The sequence below is a fragment of the Atractosteus spatula genome, chromosome 2 (assembly GCF_055471065.1).
Source record: "Atractosteus spatula isolate fAtrSpa1 chromosome 2, fAtrSpa1.hap1, whole genome shotgun sequence".
In the NCBI taxonomy this organism is placed as follows: Eukaryota; Metazoa; Chordata; class Actinopteri; order Semionotiformes; family Lepisosteidae; genus Atractosteus; species Atractosteus spatula.
Genome location: NC_142707.1, coordinates 5744012 through 5772002, shown reverse-complemented (window position 1 = coordinate 5772002; position 27991 = coordinate 5744012). Strand labels below are relative to the sequence as shown.

Here is a 27991-nt window from a genome sequence, read left to right as displayed (position 1 = left end):
TACCATAAGACCTCTCAGACCAAGAAGATTATAATATTTTCCATGAGACATAAATGTCCGGGGTTGGATTTAGTGAACAATTTTGCATTTCGTTTATTTGTTTAAAAAAAGATGTACAGAATGGGCAATTGGGTTGAGTTTAACCCTCTTTCAAAAATATAATAAATGAAGTATCGCAAAATACTGTGTATAAAAGTTTTGAAATCAAATCCAACAATCTGCCATCGGAGCTCAATAATAAAACTGGCAAGACTGCAAGTTATTTTTATTTAAAGTAAAACCAGATATAGTCTCCTTTCAAGATCATCCTTTTTTTTTTTTGCGGGGTGTCTCTTTAACTCCAGAGCCTGTCTGATCGGCCACACTTCACAGCTCCTCCCCTCGGGCTGGGAGCAATTAAAGACAGCACAGTCTGTTCAAGACCTCCACTCTGGGCTCCAGCCCTGCACACAGCGACAGAGAGGCAGGCAGAGGCAGTCAGAGAGAGGCAGGCAGAGAAGCGGCGCAGTGCACTCCTGGATCTTTCAGGGCTAGCTCTCCTTCACTCATACCGGCAGCAGTAGAGTCTAACAATGAAAGGAAGCTCACATAAAGTCTGTCCAGGTGACACTGGCTCAAAAGAAACAGACAACCGCAGAATGGATTTTTCTGAAACAGAGGGGCACTTTAAGGCTTTTAAATAAACTTTTAATACATACCTTTTGAATTTCTCAAAACTTTTTTTTTTCCCAAAAAAGACGGAGACAGAAAAAATGAACTGAATGCATTTGGCTTTGTATTTCTATAAGTGTTTGAAGCAACAGAAAGATGACTGATTTCCAGAAACCAAAAGAGGATTGCTTCTGTTCTTCTGTGTTTGACACTGGGTTGCATGGAAAGGCAAAATCACAAAAGAAACCCAAGAGGGACCGAGCCAGGAAAATTTAGCCTGCTCGGTAATCGAATGGTGATTGCTTGATCACACTGCCTTTTTATTTCTTTTATTTGTAAACTTGACCTAGTGGTGACATTTGAAGAGAAGCTGAAAGGGACTCAACCACCTGTTTTTCCATCTGAAGCACTTGAATTCCCTCTGTAACTAATCATCCTGATCTCCGATCAATCAGTTGATGAGGCATGTAAAGAATGTTGCCTTTATCTTTTGTGGATTCTTTTTTGAATCATGCAAAAACCACAGGAGAAACCTAAATACATTTATTGTGGAAGCTGGTATCTGGAAACATCCTGATTTGCACTATAATCAACAGACAGGTCAAATCAAAGATGGACACATCCTCAAATATTACTATAGAAGTTGCCACTGGGGGTTGGCTCTTGAGTCCCCTGATGGCCATCATCATCCTAATTATTGTGTTTGGGAATCTGCTGGTCATCATAGCCATCACACGCACCTCCCAGCTGCAGACCACAACCAACATCTTCATCATGTCTCTGGCCTGTGCAGACCTTATCATGGGTGTCCTCGTGGTACCTCTGGGGGCAACCATCATTATAAGTGGTGAATGGCTGCTGAGCACCACTTCTTGTGAGCTGTGGACCTCGGTGGACGTCCTGTGTGTGACCGCCAGCATCGAGACACTGTGCGTGATTGCAGTGGACCGCTACATCGCTATCACCAGACCCCTCCGATACAAGGTTTTGCTGAGCAAGCGGCGTGCCCGGCTCATTGTGTGTGTGGTGTGGGCCGTCTCCGCGCTTATCTCCTTCCCACCCATCATGAACCACGACTGGCGGGACATGAACAACACTGAGGCGCAGGAGTGTTACAATAAATCCACCTGCTGCGACTTCATCACCAACATGCCCTACGCCATCGCGTCCTCCGTGGTCTCCTTCTACATCCCCCTGATCATCATGATCTTCGTCTATGCCCGCGTCTTCATCATCGCCACCGGGCAAGTGCAGCTGATCGACAAGAACCGCCTGCGTTTCCAGAGCGAAGGGGCCCTGGTGCAACCGCAGTCGCAGCAGCTGCAGCAGCAGCCTCACGGCAACAACAACCTGCCGGCCTCTGGTGCCATCGCGACCCGCAGGAAGAACTCCAAGCGCAGGCCCTCGCGGCTAACGGTTGTCAAAGAGCACAAAGCGCTCAAGACCCTGGGCATCATCATGGGCACCTTTACCCTGTGCTGGCTGCCCTTCTTTGTGGCCAACATCATCAAAGTTTTCTACAGGAACACTCCTGATCGCCTGATCTTTCTCCTGCTCAACTGGCTAGGTTACATCAACTCCGGCCTCAACCCCATTATCTACTGCCGCAGTCCCGAGTTCCGTACCGCCTTCAAGAACTTGCTGGGCTGCCCGTGGGTAGCTGCGCCCCGCCTGAACGTCTTCTACAAGGAGTTCCGGACTCACTGTCCCTGTTTGTCGGGGGCACCAGAAGTGAGCCTGGCCGACTCCTTCCAGAAACGGCCCCCAGAAAAAAACGAGGGGACACGGGGGGGCGAGAGCCTGACCAGTAGCCAGAGCAGCTGCAGGAGTGAGGAGCCCTCCCCGGGACCCCCGTATTCCAATGGCAGCACTCACTTCAGTGACCTCTCGGAGCCTGAGACAGAGATGTAAGTGTGGCTTCTATCTTGAATTTGCCCTTGCAGTTTGTGTTTGCGTTTGCAGCAATTACTGTATGGTTTCTGAGCTTTGATGCAAAATTGCACTCACAACTGGGGGAACAGAAATCTCCATGAACAATTCAATAAAAACAAATGCACACTCGAAACACGCTCAGGAATCAGAATTACTGTACGTTTGCACAAGCAAAGATTAAGCTGGCAGTTTTCAAACAAGAAACAACTCTATACAAGCACTGCACTTCAAAATCAGACTGCTTCTGGCATAAATGTCTGTATCTTTAAAACTACTGTGGGAAAGTGGTATCATAACACGAACTGCATCTAGTTAGTACGGTCTTCGAATGTGGTCTGTGTGGTTTGATTGAAATAGAACAGTGGTATAGTTCTATCTCCTGATCTGACGTCTCTAGCTTCCTGCTGATTTGAAACTCAGCAGTAAAATGGTCCTGAAAAAGACCAAATAGTGAAAACAAACAATGCTGATGCAATGCAGCAGAGTCTTATCATGTCTGCTCAAACAATGAAACACAAGCAACTTATGTTCTCATACTTAAGTTCTGAACATTGTGGTCACAGTTTAGAAGGTGCACCCTGCATTTTCAATGCTCTATAGCCGCTAAGATCTTTGACATTTAGAACAGCTGGCATTTTTTTCTCATGCCTGTACAGCCACATTCTTTATCGTGTGTCTATATCCTGTGCTTTCTGAAGTTTCCATGCATTCTTTCAGTAGTAGACATATGCTATATTTACAATACCTGTCATGTTCTCCACTTAGCATTGAGGTTAAATCAATATAGCAATTTAATAATCTTATTGGCAGCCTTGAAAAGAGATTGAATCCAAGGACATTGATTTTTATTGTAAGTGGGGTTTTTTTTCAGATGGGGCTACAGTCAATATATTTTGAATGCTGAAATTATCAGGAATGTAAGGGTTAATCTCAACAATTAATATGCTACACACCGCTGGCTCCCACACAGAGACATCCATATGTGTGTACTGTATGTGAGTGTGTGGACAAGGGCTCTTGGGTGTATGTATATATAGTGTATGCACATATATAGAGACGTTTGCACATCAATTGCAGAGAAATTCTTGTTCTATTCAGAGCTACTGAATAATATCATTTAACTTTTACATACATTGTTTGATGTTGTTTGCATTTGTTTGACTTTTAGCCTGAATCATATTAGAATATCCTTACTATCTGTACAAGTCCTCCAAACTTTCCAATACATTACAGAGCTGTTTTCCTGTTTTACACTTGGAGAAGTCAACTGTTATTAGTGCAGAAAATTCTAAGAACATTAAATGTAAATGATAAAACTGTATTTGTCATAAGCTTTTTACTGCCATTCAGTAACACTGTATATCTATTTTAAAGAAATGACTGTGTCATTTTAACAAGAAGCAACATTATTTACACAGTTATACATTAAACAATACATTTCAGGAACCGAAACCACAAAAAAAAAAGCACCCAATAAAAAATCACAGAGAATTTTCCTCTCACTGTTCAGTATCAGGATGTTTTGATAGCATGATTCCATGTTTATTCTTTTTTTGATTTTTGTAGTATAAAAGCTTTCCAAGGTACAGTAAAGTTTTACTGTTGTGCAGATGAAGTGTGAAATGGCATAGATAGAACAGGAGACCGCACTGAGTACAAGATGTACTGTACTGACTGTGGGACCACTTCCCAGCACAAATGCTGTGATCCTTTCATTTTTTAAAGCTCGCTAATGAGAACTGGACACATACAACCCAAGAAACAGGTGCTTGGAAATGTAGATCCAGTTGTTTTGAAAATGAGGCTGGTGAATTCTTGTTCAGTCAATTCAAATCTATTATTACAATCACTAAACTTTTCATTATCCTGTTTTACCAAATAAAAACATGCTTGTTTTTTTCATCTTTGTCATGGACGCATAAGACATCAGAAAACCACTTCATTAACATTGAACATAAATTTATATATTTCATACTGTATGCAAATCCTTACAATTACTTAAATGTAGTCAACCACAGAATATGCAAAGACAAGAATAATGGTCACAAACCTTTTTTTTTTTGGGGGGGGGGGGTTAATAAATTTAAAAAATATTATCCTTAATGATCTTTACATGTATTCCAATTTTGACCATTACTATGTACTGGTATCCCAGTTCTAGGACACTGAATTACACCTTATTGTATCTTCTTGTAAATACAGATTTCAGTTTGTATAACCAACTGACCAAATCTGAAAGGAAATAAAAAAATGACTTTAGAAAAGTATCACAAGATATAAAATATAAGAATGGTAACTCATGCATGTTTTAAAGTGAACAGTAAACAATATTACTTAGAATTTAAATGTCTTCTTCAATGGATTACAAACTGGATTTAAGTTTATATTTAAATTATTTCAGATAACATTTTATATGTACACAGGTTTTATGAATATTGTGTAACAGGGTGTATATAAATACTAAATTGTATTTATAATCTTTTTGACAAGATCAATGGTTAATTTCTCAGCAGTTCCATAGTGAAGAATTTTGTATTTTGAGAAACTGGCCCTCCTTGGAGTTTGAGAAAGTTTCTTAAAAAGTTGTAAAACATAGCAGCCTGACAAACTAGGCTTATTAATATGTGATTTTTAAGTAAAAGAAAAAAGAGAAAAAGTCAACATGGAAAAAGATTCTTACAGGCTGTAGTGTTTGGAAAGTGTAAGGAACACACAGTCCCCCATGGCCCACATTAATGTGGGAAAGATCTGTGTGCATCTGCAGAAAATTCACACATTTCCATATGGTATGTTAAGTGGAAGAAATACAGCTGTGTAAGTATTAGCACTTAGTATTTGATACAAAGATCTTCTTACAGTATTTCTACAATTGCCCAGGCATCTGTGGATTACTGGCATCATGTATCAAAAATTGTTTAAATCACTAGAACACCATACTATGTGTTGGACTGAACTGGACATGGAATTATACTAAGTATATTATAATAACAATATTTACAACACTTAATAAATAAGGGAAAAAGTACAAGGTTCTAGTACCTAACATATGAAAATAAGTACCTGACAGTGTCATGTCATTATGTATAAGCAAAACATCATACTGCATCTTATTTTGAGGTTTGTTTTTTTAAGTTTTTTTTGCTTTTCATTATTTGTTATGTTGACTTTTGTCAGTCAAAATAATGTTTTACATCTTATATTTAGAAACGTCACATCTCCAACATAATCAAAGCAGTTTTAATAAATGCTAATTGGAGTTTAAATTACACATCACGGTCTTGTATATTATAAAGAACTGTTTTGATGTGCTACAATGCACGATATATCTATTCTGTTTTTCCTTTGAAAATGTTTTAAAAACTTTATCCCATCTGCTCTCTGAATTTAATCAGATATAGGTCTACTGACAGATATTCAGACACTGTATACTTTACACATTAGGACCAATATTTAAAATACTTATGTGCTGTACTTATTTCCCCATAGGACACAATGGGAATTTAAGTACTTAAGTGTTTTAAAGATAGAGCTCCTAGGTTTTAGACAAATTACCCTAATTATTTAATAGCTATATTGTGTTTACTTTATATTTAGTCTTTATATAAATATTTTAACACCATTCTGTTGCAGGGCCTGTACTTAATAACATACCACATATTCACATATCAGCAACAGATGTTTTTAACAGTGTTTCAGTCAGTGAGCAAAACATTTTGATACATTCCAACATTTTGATCCATGCCAGCTCTGAGGAATACATTGTGGTGTGTTATTTCTTTTGGTGTTAAATCTTACATATCTTAATTCTATTAAGAGGGATATAAAGTCGTAACAGCTGAAAACTGAACAAATAAATATAGAACAAAAACAGAGTAACAAACCCATAATATAATTTACGGTATGAACTGCAAATTTAATGGAAAGGATTTGAATTCTGCTGTGTCATTGAGGTATTAAATTAAAACTATTATATCCAGTAGTATTTGTTAAAAATACATGTAATTATATATAACTTAAGAACTCTGTCACAACAAGACCTATGATTAAAATTATTTTGACTAAGTGAATTTTAGTTTTAATTGCAATAAATCCATAAACAGGGCAAATCAATGTAAAAAAACCTAAACTGAAGGAGATCTAGTACTGTATGTTTTTGCTTTTCTCTGTAGCTTTGCTGGAATTGTCATGCATACTATATTGAATGCATTTGGACTGCTAGTTTTTCGGTGTGCATGTGGGTCTTGTTGTTTTGTCTCTCTCTGTGAGGGCCCCTCTGCAGGCCGCCCATCGCATTCTGCGAGCTGATAAAATTTATCATTGTGGGACCAGTCTTCCGTTAGCTGCCATGGTACAAGCTGTTTACCAGCTGTTTACGACCAGAGAGCCACAGGGAGTGTAGGCTTGGATCTCTTTCTAAGTGATTTGCAGCAGAACAAGAGTTCTCTCCATCTACTGCATATCATTGCATTACCTTCATACAGTATATGACAGCTCAGCTTAATAATACTGTAATGAATACGGCCGACATTACAGGTTGTGCGAGTCAGCTTACCAGCGCGGTGACATCACTGCCCTTCCCTGTGAATAGCAGGGACCTCAGCCGCTGGGCTGAGGGGAGATCTCCCTTTAGCTCAGCTGGCTGGTTCCCTGTTGAGTGACGCTGGAGGCCCAGGTTCGAGTCCCCAGCGGTGGAGGGCTGACCTGAGGCGGCAGTGGAGAGGGCGCATACCCACGTGAACCCGAGAGCGCTACAATACTATGCTTAACGTTTCACTATGAGGGCGAGTCGCAAAGCCATTATAATAAAACCGTAATCTTAACTGTACGAACGTGTTAGTTGGATGAAATTAACACTAAATGTTGGTTGATAATAGCATCAATATGATTCAAAAACATAATTTTCAGGAAATGTCATAAATGTCTATTTTATATATTATTATAGATTATGGTACAGATAAATTAACGTGTTGAAGGAGTAATAAAATGTCAACGTCTGGCAAATTTAGTGAAATTAGATTTTAAAATGTGATCTCCTGATCCGTCTCACTGAATCCCATTAGGATGAGGTACAATCACAGTGAAGTGCACTAAAAGTGTACTAATTTAAATCAAAGTAAATTATTTTTGTAACTTTTTAAGGGGATATACTTATTAATTTCAATTCTTTTCACTGTTTCTAGAAATACACAAATGTGGTACAAATATGTGAAATGTTGAGAGTTTTTATTGTACAGTATGTGGTAGGGATAAATCCCTGAAAAAATCACTAAAAAACTAAGATACTTTGCTCTGCAACAAATTTTTCAATACATCAGTTAAATGCGTTTAAAAACCAATATGCAATAAACTGTATTCCTTTTAAATACCTATCTTATGACTCAAAGGGATCGATAACAGTATTATCTACAGTGTTGATTAATATACAGTATTCTTGTTCCATTCTTATTCACTATGTTACATAATACACATATCACTAAAGGTTTCAATGAGCTCTACGTATTGCTTCATACCAATCTCAGTGGCAATAAAACAGGAAACTTAGTTAATATGTAATTGGAACACAAAAACATAACAAGAGGAGATTGATCATTTCTTCCATTTTTCTGCAAATGAACTTAATGATTATTCATTATTTAAGTTAGTATTCACCTTTATTTGTTCAGTAGTCAATTCTAAAGGTCAAAACCTTACCAAAGTAATATACAGTATTTTGAAACTTTGAGCATTCACGTTTTTAAAATTTAATGTAGTGCAATGAGAGGAAGAGCAAAGTCCATATTTTGCAAGAGTGGAAACAAATGTAATAAAAAGTTAGAAACCTATGTAGTGCATGAACTAGATGCTGTTTTTTCAAATACCATAAATCATTTTGGAACAGACAGAGGAAACTTCTTTTTTCAGCATTCTGAATGTTTTTCGTGCTTTTCTGTGAGTTTTGGAAGGTGCTCCTGCTTAGATTTTTAATTTAAAATACTTTCTGAAAAGGAAGACCTTCTCAAATGTGACGGAGACCGCAAACAATTAATGGTATACGCCACTGCCAGGCCACACTGCTTCACAAAGATGAAATAAAACTCAAGTTACAGCACAGATGTATTTACCTTTCCAAGCAAAACAGTCTTGCAGAAATGACTCCACACCTGACAACAAAGACGTCTCCGCTGCTGCTGTAGGAGAATCCATGACAAAAGAAGCTAAGTTTCCCGATTTAAAGTTGAAAAAATGAAGTTTTCAATTTTTCAAAAGAACCAATTGTTCTTTTCTCCATATAGTTTGGAGTAAGGCTGTAGCCTGAAAGTAGTGAACGAGCTGAAAAAGTATGTTCGGCTCATATTTACGTGACTGCAAAGTAAACCATGATATACCATAGACTGCTTTTGATCTCACATACAGTAGTTCACCACAGTTTTGCAAATGGGAATTATTCTAGTATTTGTTCACCTTGATCTGTTGAAATACCAGTGCCATTGTGGCTGATAATGTAAACGTGAAGAAACCTACGAGGTTTTGGCTTAAATTACTAAGCCTTTCAAAGACAACTACTTGGAAAATCATTAATAATTACCCGTAAAAAAAAAAGCCTGTGAGTAGCTGGCAACAGTAATGAGTAGCGATGACAGAAATATTCATCCTGCTTACCAAGATACGATTCCAGGGAGCGGTTTCTAGGGCATTTTACCAAACTGTATTTCTGTTATCTTAATAGCCAGTTTGTATAATCTTGCTTTTTCCTGTTATTTCACTTTTAATTGCCTTGTATCCTATTGTGTTGTTAAAGGAATCTGGAGTTTCTGGGCTCATATTAAAACCCTTTGGCACCAAAACATTACTGTACATTACTGTACTTTGATGTGCAATTTTGGACTGCAGTTTGAGGTCACTTAGTTGTGCTTTAAGAGGGTAGTTTTGTTGGAGTAGCTAGCATTCAAGAATAATGCAAAAAATACAAACAGGAAAAGATGCACAATGTGTATACATATAAATAAAAATCAATACCTAATTTTTAAGTTTATTTTTTCAGGAAAACTGGCTATGAAAAGCAGCAAGACGTGTCTAACATACTGTATCTATGGTCCCTCACTGTATAAGAAGGTCAGAGTACGAAGGTTTTGCCAAGCATTTCAGATCTAGATTATCAGTTTGTGTTGAACTGTGCAACAGCTGCAACTTCTGAGGATAGGTAAAGGGAGCAGGCAGGTATTTTTCAGTGTTTTACTTCTTTAAAAAACTCAAATAACATCTTAGTTTAGAGGATTATTTTCAGATGTATTATAAAACAATGTATTTTTGGGAACAACAAATACATGACATTTAAATAAGACTAATATAATAATAAGGACCTTATGGTTCATAATTGTATTACCTACAAAACATTGTAGAAGTATGTTTACTCAGTGAACCTCTTGCTTCAAATAATTCATTTCTTAAAATACACTGAGATGTTTTAGCAATTTTTAAAGGGTATAATTAGCTCCTGGTCTTTTATTTTTCAAAAAAGGTGTGACGTTTATTCAATTTTATGCTATCAGTTTTATTTTATCTTCATTCCTTTACGCAAAAGATACAAAGCTTTTTAAAAAATCAGCAGTTTCACTGCATTGCTTACTAACGTATAAACCCATGATGAAAGACTGTCTTAATCTTGAGGGATCAAGATAACAGCTTATAATCACACATGTACATCAGCCTTGACCTTTTTTATGTAAAAAAAATGTAGTTTCCAACTCATCACAGGGATTGTTATGCAAGTCTACATTATTTTAGAATTCCACATGAAACAATTTCCCCTTTGCAATGTCCTAGTCCTGCATTTGTAGCCTCAATTTTTATGAACAATTGTTCTTGACTGTGAAAGGTCAATAAATTCCAAAAATGAATATAATCCCTTTTTATTTACAGATTATCTCTGCTCTTTTCCCTTCAAGAAACATCACGTACCACTGGAAGCACAGGGGATATAACATAAGGACACAGGGGCTGAGGATAGCTTTGATTTATTGGGTAATTTGCAATGCTTTTAGGAAAATGGCAGAATGTTTCAGTCCAGCCTCAGTAAACTACTTCATATTGTGCTGCACTCATGCTCCCTGGCCCATTTGAAATACATCACCACTGAATCACATCTAGTTCAGGTTCATAAAAACTCACCCATCTGAATTCTCACTAAATTCTTGTCTGTCAATTCCTGGACAAAAATATTTTCTCCCTTGTTCCCCTGTGGGGCTGTTCCCATGGTACTGCAAGCTACTGTTTACAATGTTAATACAAAAGAGCTTCGAGCTACAGTACTTTCTAGAACAACGGTACCAGTAGAATGGTTGTGACAATCAATTGATGTTAACAGTGTTTAGAAAATGTCATATGTTACACAATAACAAGAAGAAATAATATTTTTACACACCGATGCATCGAAACAGGGGGACTATGAGGGTAAAGCATTCTTCAATGGATCACTGAAAAATAGCAGTGAAATACGTGTTATCTGCATCTATCGATGTTATAATCAAACATTTGAAAACTTGGTGAACCCTGGGATATTTAAAATTGAATTTGGCTTTCCTATTTAAATACAGTATCATACAGACTTAAAATTAATTTCCAAAATAACTGTAAATCTTAAGAGCAAATTAGTCAGTCAAAGATGTTATTGAAGTGCACGACTTGTATAAGTTGCATTTTGTTTTGTCTTATTTTTTAACTGTTGTATTCACTGATTTAAAAATCGATCAAAGACATTATTAAAAGAACAAATTCTACAGCTGCTTGATGGAATAAAAAACAAGCACACGTGCCTGGCTCCCCAGACTTAACCCAGAGAAACTAATTTAAAGTTTGGTGGATAAGAAATCTGCTTTTTTGTGAATTTTGTTGCCTGCACTTTGTTACTGTACTGTATGTGCTAGCAGCACAGGTGAACGAAACTATTGTTTTCCAATATCAGATTAAAACAAGGCTTTACAAGGATGACTTAGAAACCACTGAGTTGGAGAATAGTTCATGCACTGATTTGCCTGTGAATTAGACGTCCGGTCATTCAGATTCTACAAATTAACTGAATCGCAACAGAGACCCGCATTCTATCCAGGGTGAAAGCAGTATGGAAGGAACTGCTTTGCTCTTGATAGGAAACACAAACATTGCTAATTAGAGGGTGGCTTTGCTCCCTAGGCAGATTAATCAGTTTATTTCATTTTGTCCCATAAAGTGCAATGCAAGTATATGGCACGCCAGACAGGAAGAATTGCTTGTTAATTTTAGTTTAATTACTATGTCCCCATGTGCATAGTAAAAAAAAAAGTAATCTAAAGTTTTGTCAGAGACATTTACGAGATACTGCATAAAATAAATGGAACAACATCACGTCATGCTGATAAGTACAGCAATAAAATAGTCTTAAGTTTAATAATCCTTCCTACCAGAATTCTGTTTGTGAATACATTTTTCTGACATGGCTAGATACAAACTTTATAAAATTGAAAGACGCAATTTTGCCTCTCAAACTATTCTGATTGCCCTGCGTATTGGAGGGTCTCAGTGATTAAACGTTGTCTGGAAGGATCCCTGTGCTTTTCATGACTTTGGTCATTGGATTCGCCGTGCAATGGAGTGTCTCCTCTCCTCGAGTCATGACCCTTATCATGAACACAATAAATCCAGCCCGCAGTGCTGCTCACTCTGCGTGGGTTAAACTGGAAAGACGCGAGGAGGGAATGGAAGAGACAGTGGGGTCCTGTTCTGCAAGGCCAGTGGACGCTGTTACCACACAGCAAATGGACAGTGAGAAGGGGGAAACCGCCACTGAGCAGTGCACTATTTCTGATCAATGATGTTCTCCGCACTGGGGGTTGCCTCACTCCAGGGCTAATCCTGCTTTAAAAACTCATTTCAAAATACCGTGATTGCTTTATGAAGGAGCAATGCAGTGCAGTTCTTCGATTCCTAATGCGCGCACGACTCCAAACTCCAACGGCTCCCACAGTCAAGAAATACAATACACGCGGGCCCTCTTGCACTCAGCATACCTTCTCATTGAGTTCCCAACTTTTTTTTTTCCCCTGTCACACCTTCTCACAATTGGGCTCGACAAGTGCCTTCGAACTCCTGTGGCTGTCAGATTTGTGAGTAACAGCCATGAGGAAAAATGATCTAAACACATATGACAGCCGCGGGTCACGTCAGACAGTGTTTTCCATCATGTTTCAAACGCCTGTCTGTCAGGGCCGTTGTGTTATGAGGGGTAGCTATGTAGAGTACTGTAGTTGTTCACACTGCTGTGATGACTTCAAGTGAAATTCCTTATTCAGATGCTCCAGTTGTATAAACAGGTACTAAAACAGGTCTAGAAGAGAGGAAATTGTAATCATCACCATGGACAAAAGTGTAAGCTCATTTTTTTTTAAATTACAATGCTATAGAGTCAATCCGACAGCTTCTGAATTTGCTGAATTTGAGCCTCCTAAATATCTGTTCTTTCTTCCATTTAGAAAATCGGTAGAAAACCAGGCCCCAGCGTTTTCTCCTCATGGCTCAGAAACAGGCATGTCAATCATGCCTGGAGAAATCCTGCAGCACAGATGACTTCATGGTCGCAGGGTTGTTGAACTAATGAAACTCATGTGCCGCCTGAAGATATGAGGTAAAACAATGAAACACTTCAGAAAAAAGGAATACAATTAGATAGGTTAACACACGAGAAGAATCAAGCAGAGCTAACACTGCTGGGAAGTTTCACATCTGTAATCACACCATCAATACACTTTAATGTGTTTGACATTCGTTGTGCTTATTTTGGCTGTAATCAGGCAGCATGAATAAAAAAACACTCCCATTAAATTCTAGAGACCTCGATTGCATCACAGCACTGTTTTGTATTGTGTGGTATATTATAAGCTGCTCCTTTTGCACAAGCCACACAAAAAAACAGACCTCCTGGGCAGAGCACAGTTGCGACAATGTGATTATAAACAATAGGAAATGACAGATAATACCTGCTGTACTTGTTTTAGTGTGCATATGATATTTCAATACAGTTCCAATTCCTCTACAGATGGAAACGCTGTTTTGTAGTTGGCGTGCGTGCAAAAGGTGACAGTAGCTTACAATGGTGTACAAAATGTCACTCAGGATAAACATTTTTCTGTGAAGTCTGTACTAAGCACTTGTAATAAGAAAATAATACAAAATAACATAAGAAAGGCTACAAATGAGAGGAGGCTATTTGAATCTTCTCTCACTCGTTTGGTACTTAGTAGTTACCTGGTCTAAGAATCTCATCGGTTGCTAGAAAATAATTAGGTTATCAGCATTAACAAAATAACCGAGTAAGTTGTTCCATACTTCCACAACCTTGTGGGTAAGAAATTGCCTCCTGTTCTCAGGTTTTTGGAATGCACTTCCCTTCTAGTGTCCTCTGGTGTCTGTTTCACAATTCGATCTGAAGAAATCTGCTGGGCGGACTTTGTGAATGCGTTAGAGAACTGTGAATACTTGAATAAGGCATCCTTGTAATCTTCTCCATTCAGGGTTCTTCTCCGGGTTAATTCCAGAGAAGCAATATCATTTTTGAAGCCTGCTGACCTGGTATATACACAATATATTAACTGAGATCTTGCTAGTGCATTGTAATGTTAAAATTGTTCACCCTGATTAAATTAAATTACATTCTATAATTTTAACTTCGTATCCTACTTCCCTACTTTGTCTAGAAGATTACGACGGTGCTTCTTCTAGCTCAGTGTTTCCCGCTATATATTCATAGTTTGCTGTTACTACCAACATGGAACATTGCACTTGCTAACATTGAATACCATCCACCAGGCACTTGTCCCACACTGAGGTTTTAAATCTATTTAATTCTACAGCTGTCCCTGTGCAGCTCTTGCAAGTATTCCATTAAAGAAATATTTCTTACAGTAGTACTATCCTGTATTTTCATTTCCATGTCTCACATGGGCCCCAATGACTTTTTCCATGTGTAAAATGTTCAACACTAATTTTTGCTCTGAAATCACCTCTCAGAGATGATCAGTAGCTGGAGGTCAGTAGGGGAAATAAATGGCTAAAATCACAGTTCTGAAGCCCTGCTACGCCTGACATTTTCTGACATTATATTTCTTCCAGCTCTCATTTGAGTAGTTTTTTATTTAGCTGGAATACGTGTATAAGAGTTCTAGAAAGTTGACTGTGTTCGGGACTACGTGTGATAGCTGTGGATATAAACTGTGAACTGAATAAAATGAAGATAATAAATCTTCAAGCAGTTTGGCAGTGCTACAGCCTGGCTTCTTATGAAACCCACCTGTAGCTGACTCTCCACAAACAGTTCTGAGCACACACATGGCAAAGGAGCAAATTAATCCAACATCCATTGATTAGGCCCCGTGGGTGAAAAGGAAATTTTAAGTTCAAAGCATGTTTGTCCTCCTTCAGTCTCCTGCAATCTCATGCGGGTTGCAAAGGTGAACTTTGGGGTGGTGTTGTGAAGCAAAGAGGAAAGTGGAAGTAAAAATATAAGACATTTTTAATGAATAATAAGAAAAATCTCCAACATTTTGAGCTCTGTCTGGGAAAAATCAACTGAAAAGCCTATCAATCAGGAAGATCAAAGAGTGACATCAAAAGTGCTTTTCGTGAAAAATTAGGAGTTGTCAGGAGCAAGACAGATAGAGAGTCTGGCAGATTCAATTAATGGGGTTGTATTGAGTCTCCCAGTGAGTTGCTGGTTTATTTTGGAGAGGAAAGCAGTTCTTGCCTGGCTGGCTCTTTGTTCTTTTCTGAGCGGCCTGTACTTTTTTCCACAAGAAAAATACTTCACTGTAATTGACATGAAACAAAAACTTTGCCATTCTCCCAGAAGGACAGAAATAGCTGTCCCAAGCTTCTTATTTTTTAGGCATCTTTTATAGCTAGTCATGTAATACAACACAAGGTAGTCCTCTTCAGAAGATGGGAGCAGGAGGTTGGCTGTCGCTGTAGAAATGCTTTCAGCTGATAAGCAAAAAAAATCCATCGCTGTTTTTTTGGTGCATTTTTTATTTTCAGTACAAAGCTACACTGAAGATTATAATTAGAAACTTCATCATGATTGTAGAATGGTTATTGGTTATTGGTAATATCCACCACTCATCAGAAAAGGTCACAGCCACCCAGACTCTATCCTGGCAGACACAAAGAGCAAGAGAGGATTTCATCCTGGACAAGACGCCAGTCCACTATAGAGCCCACGCACACAAGCACAAAGGGATAACTTTAATTTAATGAACCTTGTTATCATGAGTTTGGAAAGTAAATCACCTGGTGAAACTGCACACATACAATGAGGCCACCATGCAAACTCCATACAGAAGACACAGTGTCCACAATCAGTTTCAGGACCCGACAGCTGTAACATAGCAGCACTAACTTTCAAATCACCATGCTGCCCTAAATTAAAATGTTCATCACAAAATATGAATATGAATGTGCTATTAATTCCCATTCCTTTTTCACAGTTGCTGTGCAACAAATCCTTGATTGTACTGTGCCAGCCAAAACTCTGTGTGAAGACCTAACAGATTAGAATTGGGCAGCTGATGTTATCAAGTTATTTTACTCTCTGAAATTTAAGAAATTGGAATTAATTTCCATCAAACGAAAAGCTTATAGTAAAGCCAGAATAAACATTCTAAATAAAACGCAAGATGCTACGATGCTGAAGTAGTCTTCAAAATGAACCAGGGATTTTCCAGGCGTGCCCTAATGCTTTCTAAATCAAAGACTACACAATAATACAATCATTGCCATGTAAGGTGCCAGTGAGATTCAACACATTATCTGTGTTTTCTGTTTTATGTGTGTTTCTTTATTTGTCACAACTCCAGACCTATTTTGTCTTTGTTTGTCTTTATTTAGTGGCTAGTGGCCATGATAACTGTCTGCTGTAAAATTTGATTTGGAAGAATCTCCACATCTAATTTCTAGGAAGCTGCCACACGTTTAGAGATAGCAGAAATGCTAAAAAACACCTCTCTCATTGCTCACTTTCAGCCATTATCACAGACATTCAGTCCAGTTTTAAGACTACTTTACAGTGTCTCTCTGACCACTTTTATAACCCATTTTTGTAACCTATCCCTAGGCTACCCAACCAGCAGACAGCCATTTATTTTTATGTACAGTAGTTACTGCCCTTCATTTCACATAAACCATCTGAATTACCTTCCTGTTGAAGGGAGTGGGTCCTGACAGCTGTAACATATGTCACCTAACCTAAGACCCTCCTCTTCTTTTAGGTCATTCCAACATGAGAAAACCACTAGTTTCATGCCATTTTTTCAACATTAAACTGAACAATTGGAACTATTTTAAGGAGCATCACCTTTCCCTCTAAATAATGTACTTCTACTTTCAATGTCCTTGGGTAGTTAAACAAGTCAATTCCAGACATTTACTATGTTTCTAATGACTTTATGCACTACTGATAAAGAAATCACATTTCACTCATTAAAAATTATCCTAAAGCACTTCCCATTGTTTTATAGAAGCAATTGTAATAAAATAGTACTAATAAGTGTTACTGACAAACCCATAATAACATGACATGAACTGAAGTCAGGTTTCACCTACACAAAAGCTTATTTATGTGGATAACTACTGTAGTTTTTTCTATATGACCTGCTTAACAACCACACATACTGTATAATAGTCTCAGGTAACACAAAATATTAGCAAAGATTATGAGTAAAAATTAACAGTATGCATGGTCTGCCCTCACCAGTCACACTACCAAGACTGCTTTTAAAGAAAACTCTGGGCTTAATGCAATATTAAAGGCTGTATTTCACAAAATCCTTGTAATACCTTTGGACTGTACTCCTGCTGTGTTATGTTTCCTGTTTAAACTGAAGCCTGTTTAAAACTATCACCAGATGAGCACGCATGTTCTCTAAAAATTGGTATCAGCTCACTTTAAGAGTAAAAGCAAAACTAGGAACCCCAACTAGTCTCCAGAGCCACGCATTGTGAAATTTTGTGCAGAAAGAAGGGCCCATTGTTGGATATGTTCACACACACAAACAGAAAATTATTTACTGAGATTATGAAATAGCCAAGTTAAGATACTTTTTTTACAAATATGGGAGCAGAGAATGGAGTCGCATTGCTTGTTTGCATTTTTAGGGACGGTAGCCCACCACTTCTCCTGAATCACATCCATGAATATCATTTCTTCTCCAGGGGAGCACAGAGACATGTTACAACACAAGTATGAGTCTCCTGTGCACTGCCAGAGGTTTGAATATTCTTTCAATATGTAGAGCTGAATTTCCCAGAGGAAATACAGAGATCAGCCTAAATCAATTTAATGTTCTCTGAAGGAAATTCAAAACCAAGGAATTACAGCAAATATGAATTTGAACTCGTGTTAGACAATCTGAAGGGGACACTCACTTGCTTCAGGGTGGCACTCTCAAAGAATTATCAGGGGTAGAGTCTTCTAAAGAAGTCTTTGACACCAACTTTAGTAATTCACATTTTTATAAATAACTTGTTTTTCAACAAGTCAGAATCCACATGACCTTATTAGGACGGCCACCTCCTCAGCCTTCAATGGGTGTCAGACCTCAGTGTCACTGGGTGAAACGTTTTCACTTCCTTCAATGACTTGCAATTTGAACGGGGGAACCCCTTCCCCTAAGGCTTGACGTGACAACCCCCTGTTACCCCCAAAGACACAAGACATGAGTAGTGCATTAAATCGCAGGATTGTGTTATCATAGTGGCATACTTTCATAAGTTTGTCAGTATTTCTGTTTATACGCATAGCATGAACCAGAGATTATTCAGCATGAGATGTAATAAGAAACAATGTCTTTCGATGCAGCATTTAGAAATGTGAATGTAAACACAGCACTGAAAAGAAAAAAAAAATACCTATTTCTAATTACGTCACTGCTATTTTTTGTAAGGTATACATCAAATATGTTTGCCATTCTAGAATAACAAAGTTTAAGATGTAGATGAAGTCAACTAATGACAAGGTTATCACTGTCTTTATTCACAGCTATTAGTGGGGAGGAGAACAGAGTAATGAAGCCAATTCATAGATGGGGATTATTAGGAGGCCATGATCAGTAAGGGCCCATGGGAAATTTGGCTGGGACGCTGGGGTAACCCCCCCTACTCTTTTCAAGAGCCACCCTGGGGACCACAGAGAGTCAGGACCTCAGTTTTACGTCTGATCCGAAGGACAGTGCCTTTTTACAGTATAGTGTCCCTGTTACTATATTGGGGCATTAGGACCCTCATAGACTGCAGGGTGAGCACCCCCAGCTGGTCCCACTAACACCTCTTCTGCAGCAACCTTAGTTTTTTTCCCCAGCAGGTCTCCCATCCAGGTATTGACCAGACTCACACCTGCTGAGGTTCAGTGGGTTGCCAGCTGTGAGTTGCAGGGTAATAGGGCTGCTGACAGTCTCGCAGTATCATCACTGGAGACACAATGAGTGGATTACCTGAAAATACATTTTGCTACATTTAAGATCTAACAATAAAAAATACTGTATTTGTGTATGTCAGCATGATTTGCACAACAAACTGTTACCTTAGCATAATCCCTCTGTCTCTGTAGTGTGTCTGTATTCAACTGCTAACATGGACTGATTAGATATCCCTAGATTTGATTGCTCTGTAATCCTTAAATAATTTTATTTTTTCCCCTTTCTCTTTAGAAAAATCTCAGTTATAATGTTTCTGGTCTGTACTGATTTAGCTCCAAAATGTTAGGTGAGCCACACTACTATAATCTGCTGAATGGGTGATTACAGAACCCCTGTGTCCAGTGCTCCAAAGCATTTTAGCAGTAAAGTCACAATGTACACGAATCAACACTAACTCTTCAGAATGGTTTTTAGCATGGTATCTTTCATCAGTAGTTTATAGTTTTCTATGCATGATCGGGCTGCTCATAAGCATGTCTATTTATTGTTTTTATCATTTTAAAACTAAAATGCATTTTAGACAAGCATCGACCTTTGAATTCCTTTTCCACTATGCAAATTTGAAAATAATTTAAAACCAATGGAAATGGAGACTTATCCACCGAACTAAGACTTAGGTTAACAAAATAACTAGGCATTAGAATGACCTTGCACAACAAATTCTTCACTAGCATGGGAAGGGAATGTTTTACTTTATTGTACCCCTTTAGAGAATGTTTCTGTTAAAAGAGGTAATCTGCTATTCTGAAACCATGGCTATGTCTACCCTAGATTTTCACATGCTGTATAGAGTTAAATAAACTGCAAACATGATTCTCATCTACATGAAAATGATGTACCAATGAACCCAGGAGTTAGTCTGATCTTGACTAAACAGGGTTGCCTGACTTTGTATAACTGTGATCTATAGTATTAAGAATGCTTTGCTTTGGTGTGAAGCAGTTTAGCATAAATTCTATACTGTTTTAATGTGTTGTCCTGTAATTCCTCATGCTGTGTGACATGTAAATGAAATAATGCTAACAACTAAACAAGTTGTAGTGGTGGCTATAGAAAGTTCTAGAAAGAATAAATTGTCAGGTTCTAAGTATTAATTTCATACCACAGAGAGCAAAATATCTTTATTCATGGAGCTGACCTATAGTTGTACAGTATAAGGTCTCTATATAATTAAAAATTACCTCCACTAATTAAAAACATGGAATTTTGTCTTAAAGGCAAATATGGACTGCATAGAGTCTAGAGCATTTCAAGGTATATCGAAATTTTCTGTGAACCGAAACACTGAGCAAATTTTTCTCTTTATTATGCATGTAAAAAGACTTAAATCACTTTATTTTAATTTTGTTCATAAACTTCAGTCCAAGTTTGGATCAGATTACATTGAAGTATTCACAGTCAATTCATAATCAGTCTTTCGGGTTATGTAATAACGATACGTTCTTTCTCACTCAAACATACTCTGGTAGTAGTGCCAAAAAAGCTACGATCCAAACATGGAAGTACATCAAAAAAGGCCAAAACTTGCTTGGTGATCATACTGCAGTCTTGGTTTAAAACAGTTCATCTTTTGCCAAGGAATACTGTACAGAGGCAAGAGAATCCAGGACATGACTAAAGATTTGTCTTTTGCAATGTGTGTCGGGTCGGTTCTGTCCACAGTGCAGTGTTCACATCTTGCTCTCCAGAACTGAGGCTAAAAGAATAAAGCTTTCCAGCTCCTCAGTTTTCCTCAGCCCCTCCATGTTCTGGAAACACTTCCAGGTCTCTGTCACAAGGCATTGTTTTGATGGTTTGGCCCTCTCTTATAACCTATTCCATATGCTTGTACTACCATGTGTGAAAAAGTTTATCCAAAACAACTCTTTGTTCCTGGTTCTCTTATGTTTTGCATTCTTCTCCAGAGGCAACCTTTTCAGTATCATCTGTTCTGTTTCTCTTTGTAACTGTGAAACCCCGCTGAGGTATGCTGGAAAGGTTCAAAAGATATTTATGTCACACTTTGGAAAACAACTTAACCCCATAGTAAAATCTAGAATATTGCAAACACTCAATTACTGTGCAGAGACTTTCTAATCTTACTGAAATTCTCCATAGAATTGTTATGTGAACATTATGTGTTGCATCTATTATTTTGTACTGTCTGAAAAGCTCTCACAGCTACCAGAAACACTAAACATATTGTCTTGGTGTCAATACCCGTCTTTTTTTTTCAGCCAATTCTCCATAGCCAGGTACAGTAGCTCCACTAAACAAAAATTGGAAGACTGGTGATAAAAATTCCTGTAAACCACATGGTACTTTATATAGAAAAATAAACACATTAAGATAAGAATTTGTAGTTGTTCTACAGCTCTCCTGCTCGTACAGTATATAGTACCTTAAGCCATTGTAAGAACAACTAACGTAAAGATGGCCTTTTTCCCAGAAGTCTACTGTGTCCGAGTTAATCTTTACTTACAAAATGACCCAGTATTAATCGCAGCATTATCTGTTCCACTTCTCTCTTTGGTAAATATTTTAGAGGTTCAAAGAGGAAGAAGAAAAATATTACAGGATCAAATGAAAAACACACAGTGGCACCCAGGAGATTGTTTACAGACATTAGTTCATTCTGGCACTGGGAGATCGGATAAGAAAGTGTTCTAAAAAGGGATCAAAAGGTCTTACACATCTGCCCTGTATGAATATGACTTTACATAGAATACCCAGAGCTGCATGTGAAAGTACAATACATTTAACACACACTCTTATAGTTCCAAAACCTTTTTTTCGTTTTCCCACTTAAAGCATTTTTCAAAGCTTTGTGGGCAACTACATCAGCAAACAAAATTCAAATGGTTCGTTTTCACACAATTCATGTTCTTATTGACCTCCCTGTAGATTATAAATAAGAACTGCAACCCCGAGCCCATTTCTTCTGTGCAGTATTCTCTGATGCACTAATCAGCACTCCATTAGGAATTGAAAGCAGTTCCTAAAAAGGCTTAGGCAGCGGACCTCTGCACTGTACATTTTGTTTTTTTCCTTTTTTCTGAGCACGAATAAACTGTCCATGTTGTTTACCTTTTCCTGTGGAGACTTGAACAGTATCAGAGATACCATCGGTATCCAAGGCATTTGAAGAGAAAGAGGGAGAGGTAGAGTGGGAGAGAGGCTTTTTTAGCCTTTTAGGTTAGAAGCTTCACCTTCACCCTAAACTATGTGACATTTGAATTGGTTCTGTCTTGTACAATGGTTGTTACTCTGCCTGGTATGCTATGCATGTGTCCCAGTCTGTGAATTGTGTGAATGGCTTTGATGAAATCGACCACTTCAACCTTAACTAGACACCTTTTTGTTTCTGAGCATCACAGTCATTAAACTGCTTAAATAATCTGCAGAGAAAAAGCAAAACACAATTAATAGCTTTGTTTAATTAAGTTTAATTAAGAATTAATTACCACTAATTACCACATTATTTAAAAAATCTATGAAGAGAAGAGGTAGCAAAAATGAAGAATAGTGTAGAAGAGGACATTATTTGCCATTAAGTATTCTCTGTGAGTGGCACAGCACGAATTCAAACCAGTGAGCCCAAGTCTTTGCTTTGAGGTAGTTTGAAAGCTGTACACATGCTGCACAGAAGAATGAGTTTATAGCTGCTTCTGAAGTATACTTCTAAGAGTATACTTGTCTTCTCTTTCTGAATCTGCTTCCAGAAATTGCTTCTCGGTGATTATATCAGGATTGCACCACAGTGCTGTAAGAATGGACCACCAAGCACAATACAACACTGTTTGTTCTCCTGTAAATACCTCCCACCATTAACTTTGAGAAATTGTTTTTGCTGGAATAGTTATCTCACATCACAAATCACATTTAAAGCACACAAAGCAACAGAGGAGAACACAGGACACGTTTAATTGACAGGCTGCTAGATCAAAACAAAATAACAGGAAAATACATGTTCTCTCCTTTTAAGGATAGTGGGCTGAATGATAGCCTTCCTAGCTACGTGCATGTGGCTGTGGATTTGAGTGGAAGAATTTCCGATATTATGGAAACACCCATACAAACATGTTGTAATGTCTTTCAGCTGTATCCTTGACACCTTTCACTTCCAAACTCTGGCAGACCCTTACTGAAACAAACTTCATTTACAGCATTGTCATTAAGGTATCAATGGGGAGCATGGTGACGAAAGCATATCTAACTCAGATAATCCTCATGTAATCTTCAGAACAACATTCTTATCTTGATTCATTGAATTTAGTTATCTGTTGGATTTGTGCTCACTTCCTCATTTTCAATACATGGCATCACAGTACATTTTTGTTCACCACAGGTTGCAGTTTGTTATTAGGATAATTTTCTCATGACCCCAGCGTATTTCAGCATGTGACTCAACAGTAAATGCTGTACAAAATGCCCATTTTCTAACTGCACAAAAGTGACTTTAGAGCAGCTGTTCAGTGTGTCAGTGACATACTGTAGATTCACAAGTGGAAACTGCAGTAAAAGTGAAGTTTCTCTTCATACTAAATCTGACTAAATGAGTAATGAGTGACTGTCCCAGATGCAAGCTCCTAACTGTATTCCTGTGTTTTCAGCTTCTTCTTACAGGAAAAAGACAGCTGAGAAAGAACTGACAGATCTCCAGAAAATGAGGAATGGGCTTTGCTGTGACTGGCTGGCCTGGCTACCTACACCATCACTACAAACAACGCTATGGACTGATCAGATGGTGGAGAGACTGTCATGGCCATATCTGAAGAAAAGAAGTTGCCCCCAGTTTTTTGTGGGTGAAACTGGACAACCAGCCCAGTTTATTGCGCAACAGTAAGAAGGAAAGCTCTCTCCTGCTAATGTACTTGGCCATGACTGGACCCTTTTGCAGCTAGAGACAGAGAGGAGCTTGAAGCATTCGAAAGCACTCTATGAATGCCCTAGCTCTTAAGATGTTCGGTAAGAAGCTCCACTGAATGAATGGGACTTTGCTTACAGCTACAGTATGCTGTTCACATCTACCAAGTGCACAGACTTGAACTTGATCTAACAACCTGTGACACACACCCAGCACTGCACCTAATCTCCAGCACCATGTACATTTACAAGCATATAAAATGTAATATAAACTCTTTACACTTTTGTCCTATCGAAGGACACACAGTAGTCGTGTAATGTGAAAAAAACAGCATTTCAGCATTCAAGCACAATTCTAGTTTCTGATAGATATACAGTCAATTACTGCATTCAGAAGGCTTTTTATTTTGTTGATTTTCCCATTTAATTTTTGAACTTCACATTCGGTTTAGTCATCCTCCCTGTGCCTCACGGCATTAATTCAGCTTGCAGTCTTGTTCTACGCTCGGTTTCCCTCTTTAGAACCTGATTTTATTAAAGAAGTCACAGAGGAATTCCCCTCCAACCACACAAAGTAAAGTGGTGACTGAGTAATGCTGTAGCAACCTGATCATCAGTGCATGGGACTTGAAAATCTGCAGATGTGAATTTGTTTGCAGCTATCCTGAGCGTTAGATCCTTAGAAAAAAAAACAGACAGCAACTGCAGCAAGAATGTGCCAGCTTTCACAGATTTATTGAGTTTTTGCATTTTTTTCTACCTCTTACAGCCAAACCACCTTCCTCTAAGATAGCATTTAAATCTAACTGTATTACAAGCAGAAACCATTACTACTGGGCAGTACCTTCAGGAGTCCTCCATGCATCTTCATAACTGGTTTACCAAGCTACACAAAATGGAATATCGTTATGCATCTTCGTCTCACATCGGCACATACATTGTAAGCATGTGGCAGCTTTACACTCAAAGGCACTGAACTATAAGGCAGTTCTGAGCCTTTGTTTCAAAACAGAAAAACAAGTCAGAGAAAAGGAGATGTGGACGAGCTCTGTGCGTTATCACTCGAGTCGTAAGTCATGAAACACTTGAGATAGCTGCATTAAGCAGCTATTTAAAATAATTCTGAACAAAATTTGCAATTTTACATTGGCACAAACCAATGATCACTGCAAAAGCTTTGCTTTAATGGGCCTTATTCTATTGTTCTTTAGTTGTTGGACTTTTTGATTTTCCACATAATGCATGCCACTGTACTTCAGACTACAGTAGTACCTACATGTTCCAGAGTTGTACTGTACATCTTGTATAAAAACTGACCAGGGCACAGAGCCCAAGAGAGCCCAGAGATAGCAGGTTTGAATCCAAACGGTCTCTCTTAAGGATTTCAGCCAAGTCTGATGACAAACATGGATCCACGCTTTGCCACACAGCCCAGAGGAACACACAAGATTCCTGTTTCATAGCAGGTGGATCTGTTTTGGATATTGCAAAGTGCAAACTCTTTCACAAATGATAATGATGGAGGAGAGAAGCTTAATATTTTATATTGTTTTACCTTCACATGTCTGCCTGTGCAAATCTACTCACAGTAAGGTAGCAGGTTTGAAACATACATCATCTAGTGTCAGATGATATAAATAGCATTAGCCTCCAAGATCTGAAATAGATCAAACCTCTGTGTAATGGAAGTCTTATCTGTTGCCTGGCAAAAACAGCCCATTCTGAAGCTGTAGGTAAAGAGCGTTTCAGTTGTGTTGGCAATGTGATTACCATCTGTAAGGAAATGTAGGGAAACAGTTTTCAGAAAGAGCTTTCTTTGATAACAAATGGAACACGAATATAATAATACAGTCATGCATGCAGAATTGTGGAAAATGTGATTCAGGAGTGCTTGATCTTCAGAAGACACCCATAATGCTTCAAATGGTAAACACTTCAGAAAATAAACTGTGAAAGAAAAAAAATCACAAGTTACTAGCGCACAAGTTTTAATTAGATTGCACCACAAAGGCTGCAGTGCCCAGCCTGCCAACAGGTGGCAGTGTTGAGCAGCAGCTGTTTCGCACACGGGCACCCAGATGACACATCTTTGGGTTATGAATTTTCTTTCATTCACTATTGTCTTTTCTTAGATGATGCCTAATTTATTTCAGTTATGTCACTTGTTTAATTATTATTGATACTATATTGTATGCTGATGTGTCATAATGATATTATAAATGTTTATTTTTATACAATGTTAACTGATGTGTAGGGAGAGTGATACAGCATTTTACTGAGTTGTATGTAATATAAAAAAAAAAACAAAAAACTGTATGAAAGATCCCTGGTGTTTAAAACTGAAAGTTTGAGGGCATTTACATTGATATGACCAACTATCAATTTATTTGCTATCAAACACGCAAGAGACTATCTTAGGCTTAGAAGTCATGCTCTCTATTTATTGCACTTGGTTCCTATTTCTGTTCTGACTCAGTATTCTGTCTGGTTTCTCTGTTCTGAAGAATATAGTGTAAATGCAGGTAGCCATTCATCCAAATTCCTCAAGGCAGCTGTGCCATGCCCTCAGAAACAGTAGCTGTACACCCTCTTACGCTCGACTTTTCCAGTTTGTTACATTTCATCAAAACGAAGACAATACTGGTACACTCGAGAAAATAAAAGAAAATCAGTGGTCTCGGAAACAAAATCCTTCTAGGGACTCCTAAAGAACTTCTCACGACCACAGGAACGTGCTGAAATCAAGCACAGAGGGTCACTGGGTCATGTAAAATGGGTATTGTGGAAGGTGTGGTAGTTAGCACCGCACATCACAGCTCTTGGGTCTGTTACACATCTGTAGGATTTACACAGATCCAGGTGGGCTTTCACCAGGTGCTCTGGCTTCCTCCAACCCCTTGTAGTCATGCGAGTAAGGTTTGACTGGCTAGATGGGCTCGCCATCTCATTACTTGTCCATGAGCAGAGTGGCCTGGGTCCCACTCCTTCCTTCAACCAGTCCTGCTGGTGGGACTGCACAAACAGGACGGAAATGTTCCAGCTTGTACTGTATGTACAGTACCTCTTCCTTCCTGGGGTCTCCTGGAACAAAGAGGCGTTATCTTATGGAGTTCAGTCCAGTCAGAGTGCTGTAACAGAACTCTGAGCTGACTGTTTTCCACAGCTTTTTCCCATCACAACACACACAATTCCCAGGCATCAGTGGGACACACAGTCCCCCCCCACAAACTCTCCCTAGGAAGCTGACCCTTGATATGATGGCAGTAAAAAGCTTTCAGCTGGATAGACAAACCACACCTCCAGTGTCTTTGCCCGAGTTGCGTAAAACGAATGTTTCACCTTCACAGACGTTCAACGATTAAGCAGTATGAAAATAAGAGACAACTGACAGAAAACAGGAAAGGTGCACGAAAACATTCTGTCCTGATGTCGAAGAACATGGAAGAGGACGGAAGTGGAAATGTTCTTCCAACAAACTAGTTTGGGTCTGACTTTCTGCACACCCTTTTAACTAACAGGAAAAGAGGTAGAGATGGCTGTGAAGTGTAACCTGCTATGGCTGTTTTTTAAGCAGAACATGCAAATCAGACATCACAGTGCTGCTCGGAACGCAGCCCCAAGTGGAAAAGATCTGTGGTAACATTATTAGCACGAGTTCACTGAAAGACCAGACAGAAAGTGCTCTGAACCACACAAAAAGTAAAGCATATGCATACAAGAAGCACAGAAATGGAAACCAAAGCTGTGAAAAGATAATTAGCCGTACAAATGTGTACAAATGCCAAGCCCTCCCCTGATAGCTCTGCATAGTTTGCAGCCATTCCCAATACAACATCCCTTTCCAGATCCATAATTGACAACAGATCCTAGCCGAGCCAGCGATCTCTCTCTTAAACGGTGTACATAGTGTTTTGTAAATGCCTCATCTTGTATATAAGTGGAAAAAAAGTTTATTTAAAATGGAGTATAAAATATATAAATATACAAAGAAACATAATAAACACTGAAAAAAATACTATTTTCTTTTTCACCATCTTTTTGTATACCCAGATGTTGAGTATCTGGTGGGAGGGGGTTACCGGGGACTG

General features: G+C 38.4%; 1 protein-coding gene across 4 annotated transcripts; it reads left to right on the top strand.

The window, feature by feature from the left end:
• Positions 1 to 427: 427 nt before the first annotated feature.
• Positions 428 to 27921, top strand: adrb3a (adrenoceptor beta 3a). Of its 4 annotated transcripts, XR_016094654.1 has the most exons (3): positions 428 to 2558; positions 13068 to 13219; positions 23651 to 27921. XR_016094654.1 is itself a non-coding variant. In XM_088939397.1 (2 exons), the coding sequence occupies exons 1-2, from the start codon at positions 1264 to 1266 to the stop codon at positions 23676 to 23678; spliced, it is 1323 nt and encodes a 440-aa protein (XP_088795523.1). In that variant the 5' UTR covers positions 446 to 1263; the 3' UTR covers positions 23679 to 27921. The 4 variants fall into 4 exon arrangements, 3 of the variants coding, with proteins under 3 accessions (XP_088795523.1, XP_088795514.1, XP_088795532.1); XM_088939397.1 differs by lacking the exon at positions 13068 to 13219 and having other exon boundaries at positions 446 to 2558; XM_088939388.1 differs by lacking the exons at positions 13068 to 13219; positions 23651 to 27921 and adding an exon at positions 8702 to 8936 and having other exon boundaries at positions 446 to 2558.
• The last annotated feature ends 70 nt before the right edge of the window (positions 27922 to 27991 follow it).

Bases quoted from the DNA above. Each gene is read 5' to 3' on its own strand.
- adrb3a (XM_088939388.1), top strand. From the start codon at position 1,264: ATGGACACATCCTCAAATATTACTATAGAAGTTGCCACTGGGGGTTGG. The intron at 2,559-8,701 runs GTAAGTGTGGCT...CAAGCAAAACAG, and splicing joins TCGGAGCCTGAGACAGAGAT to TCTTGCAGAAATGACTCCAC.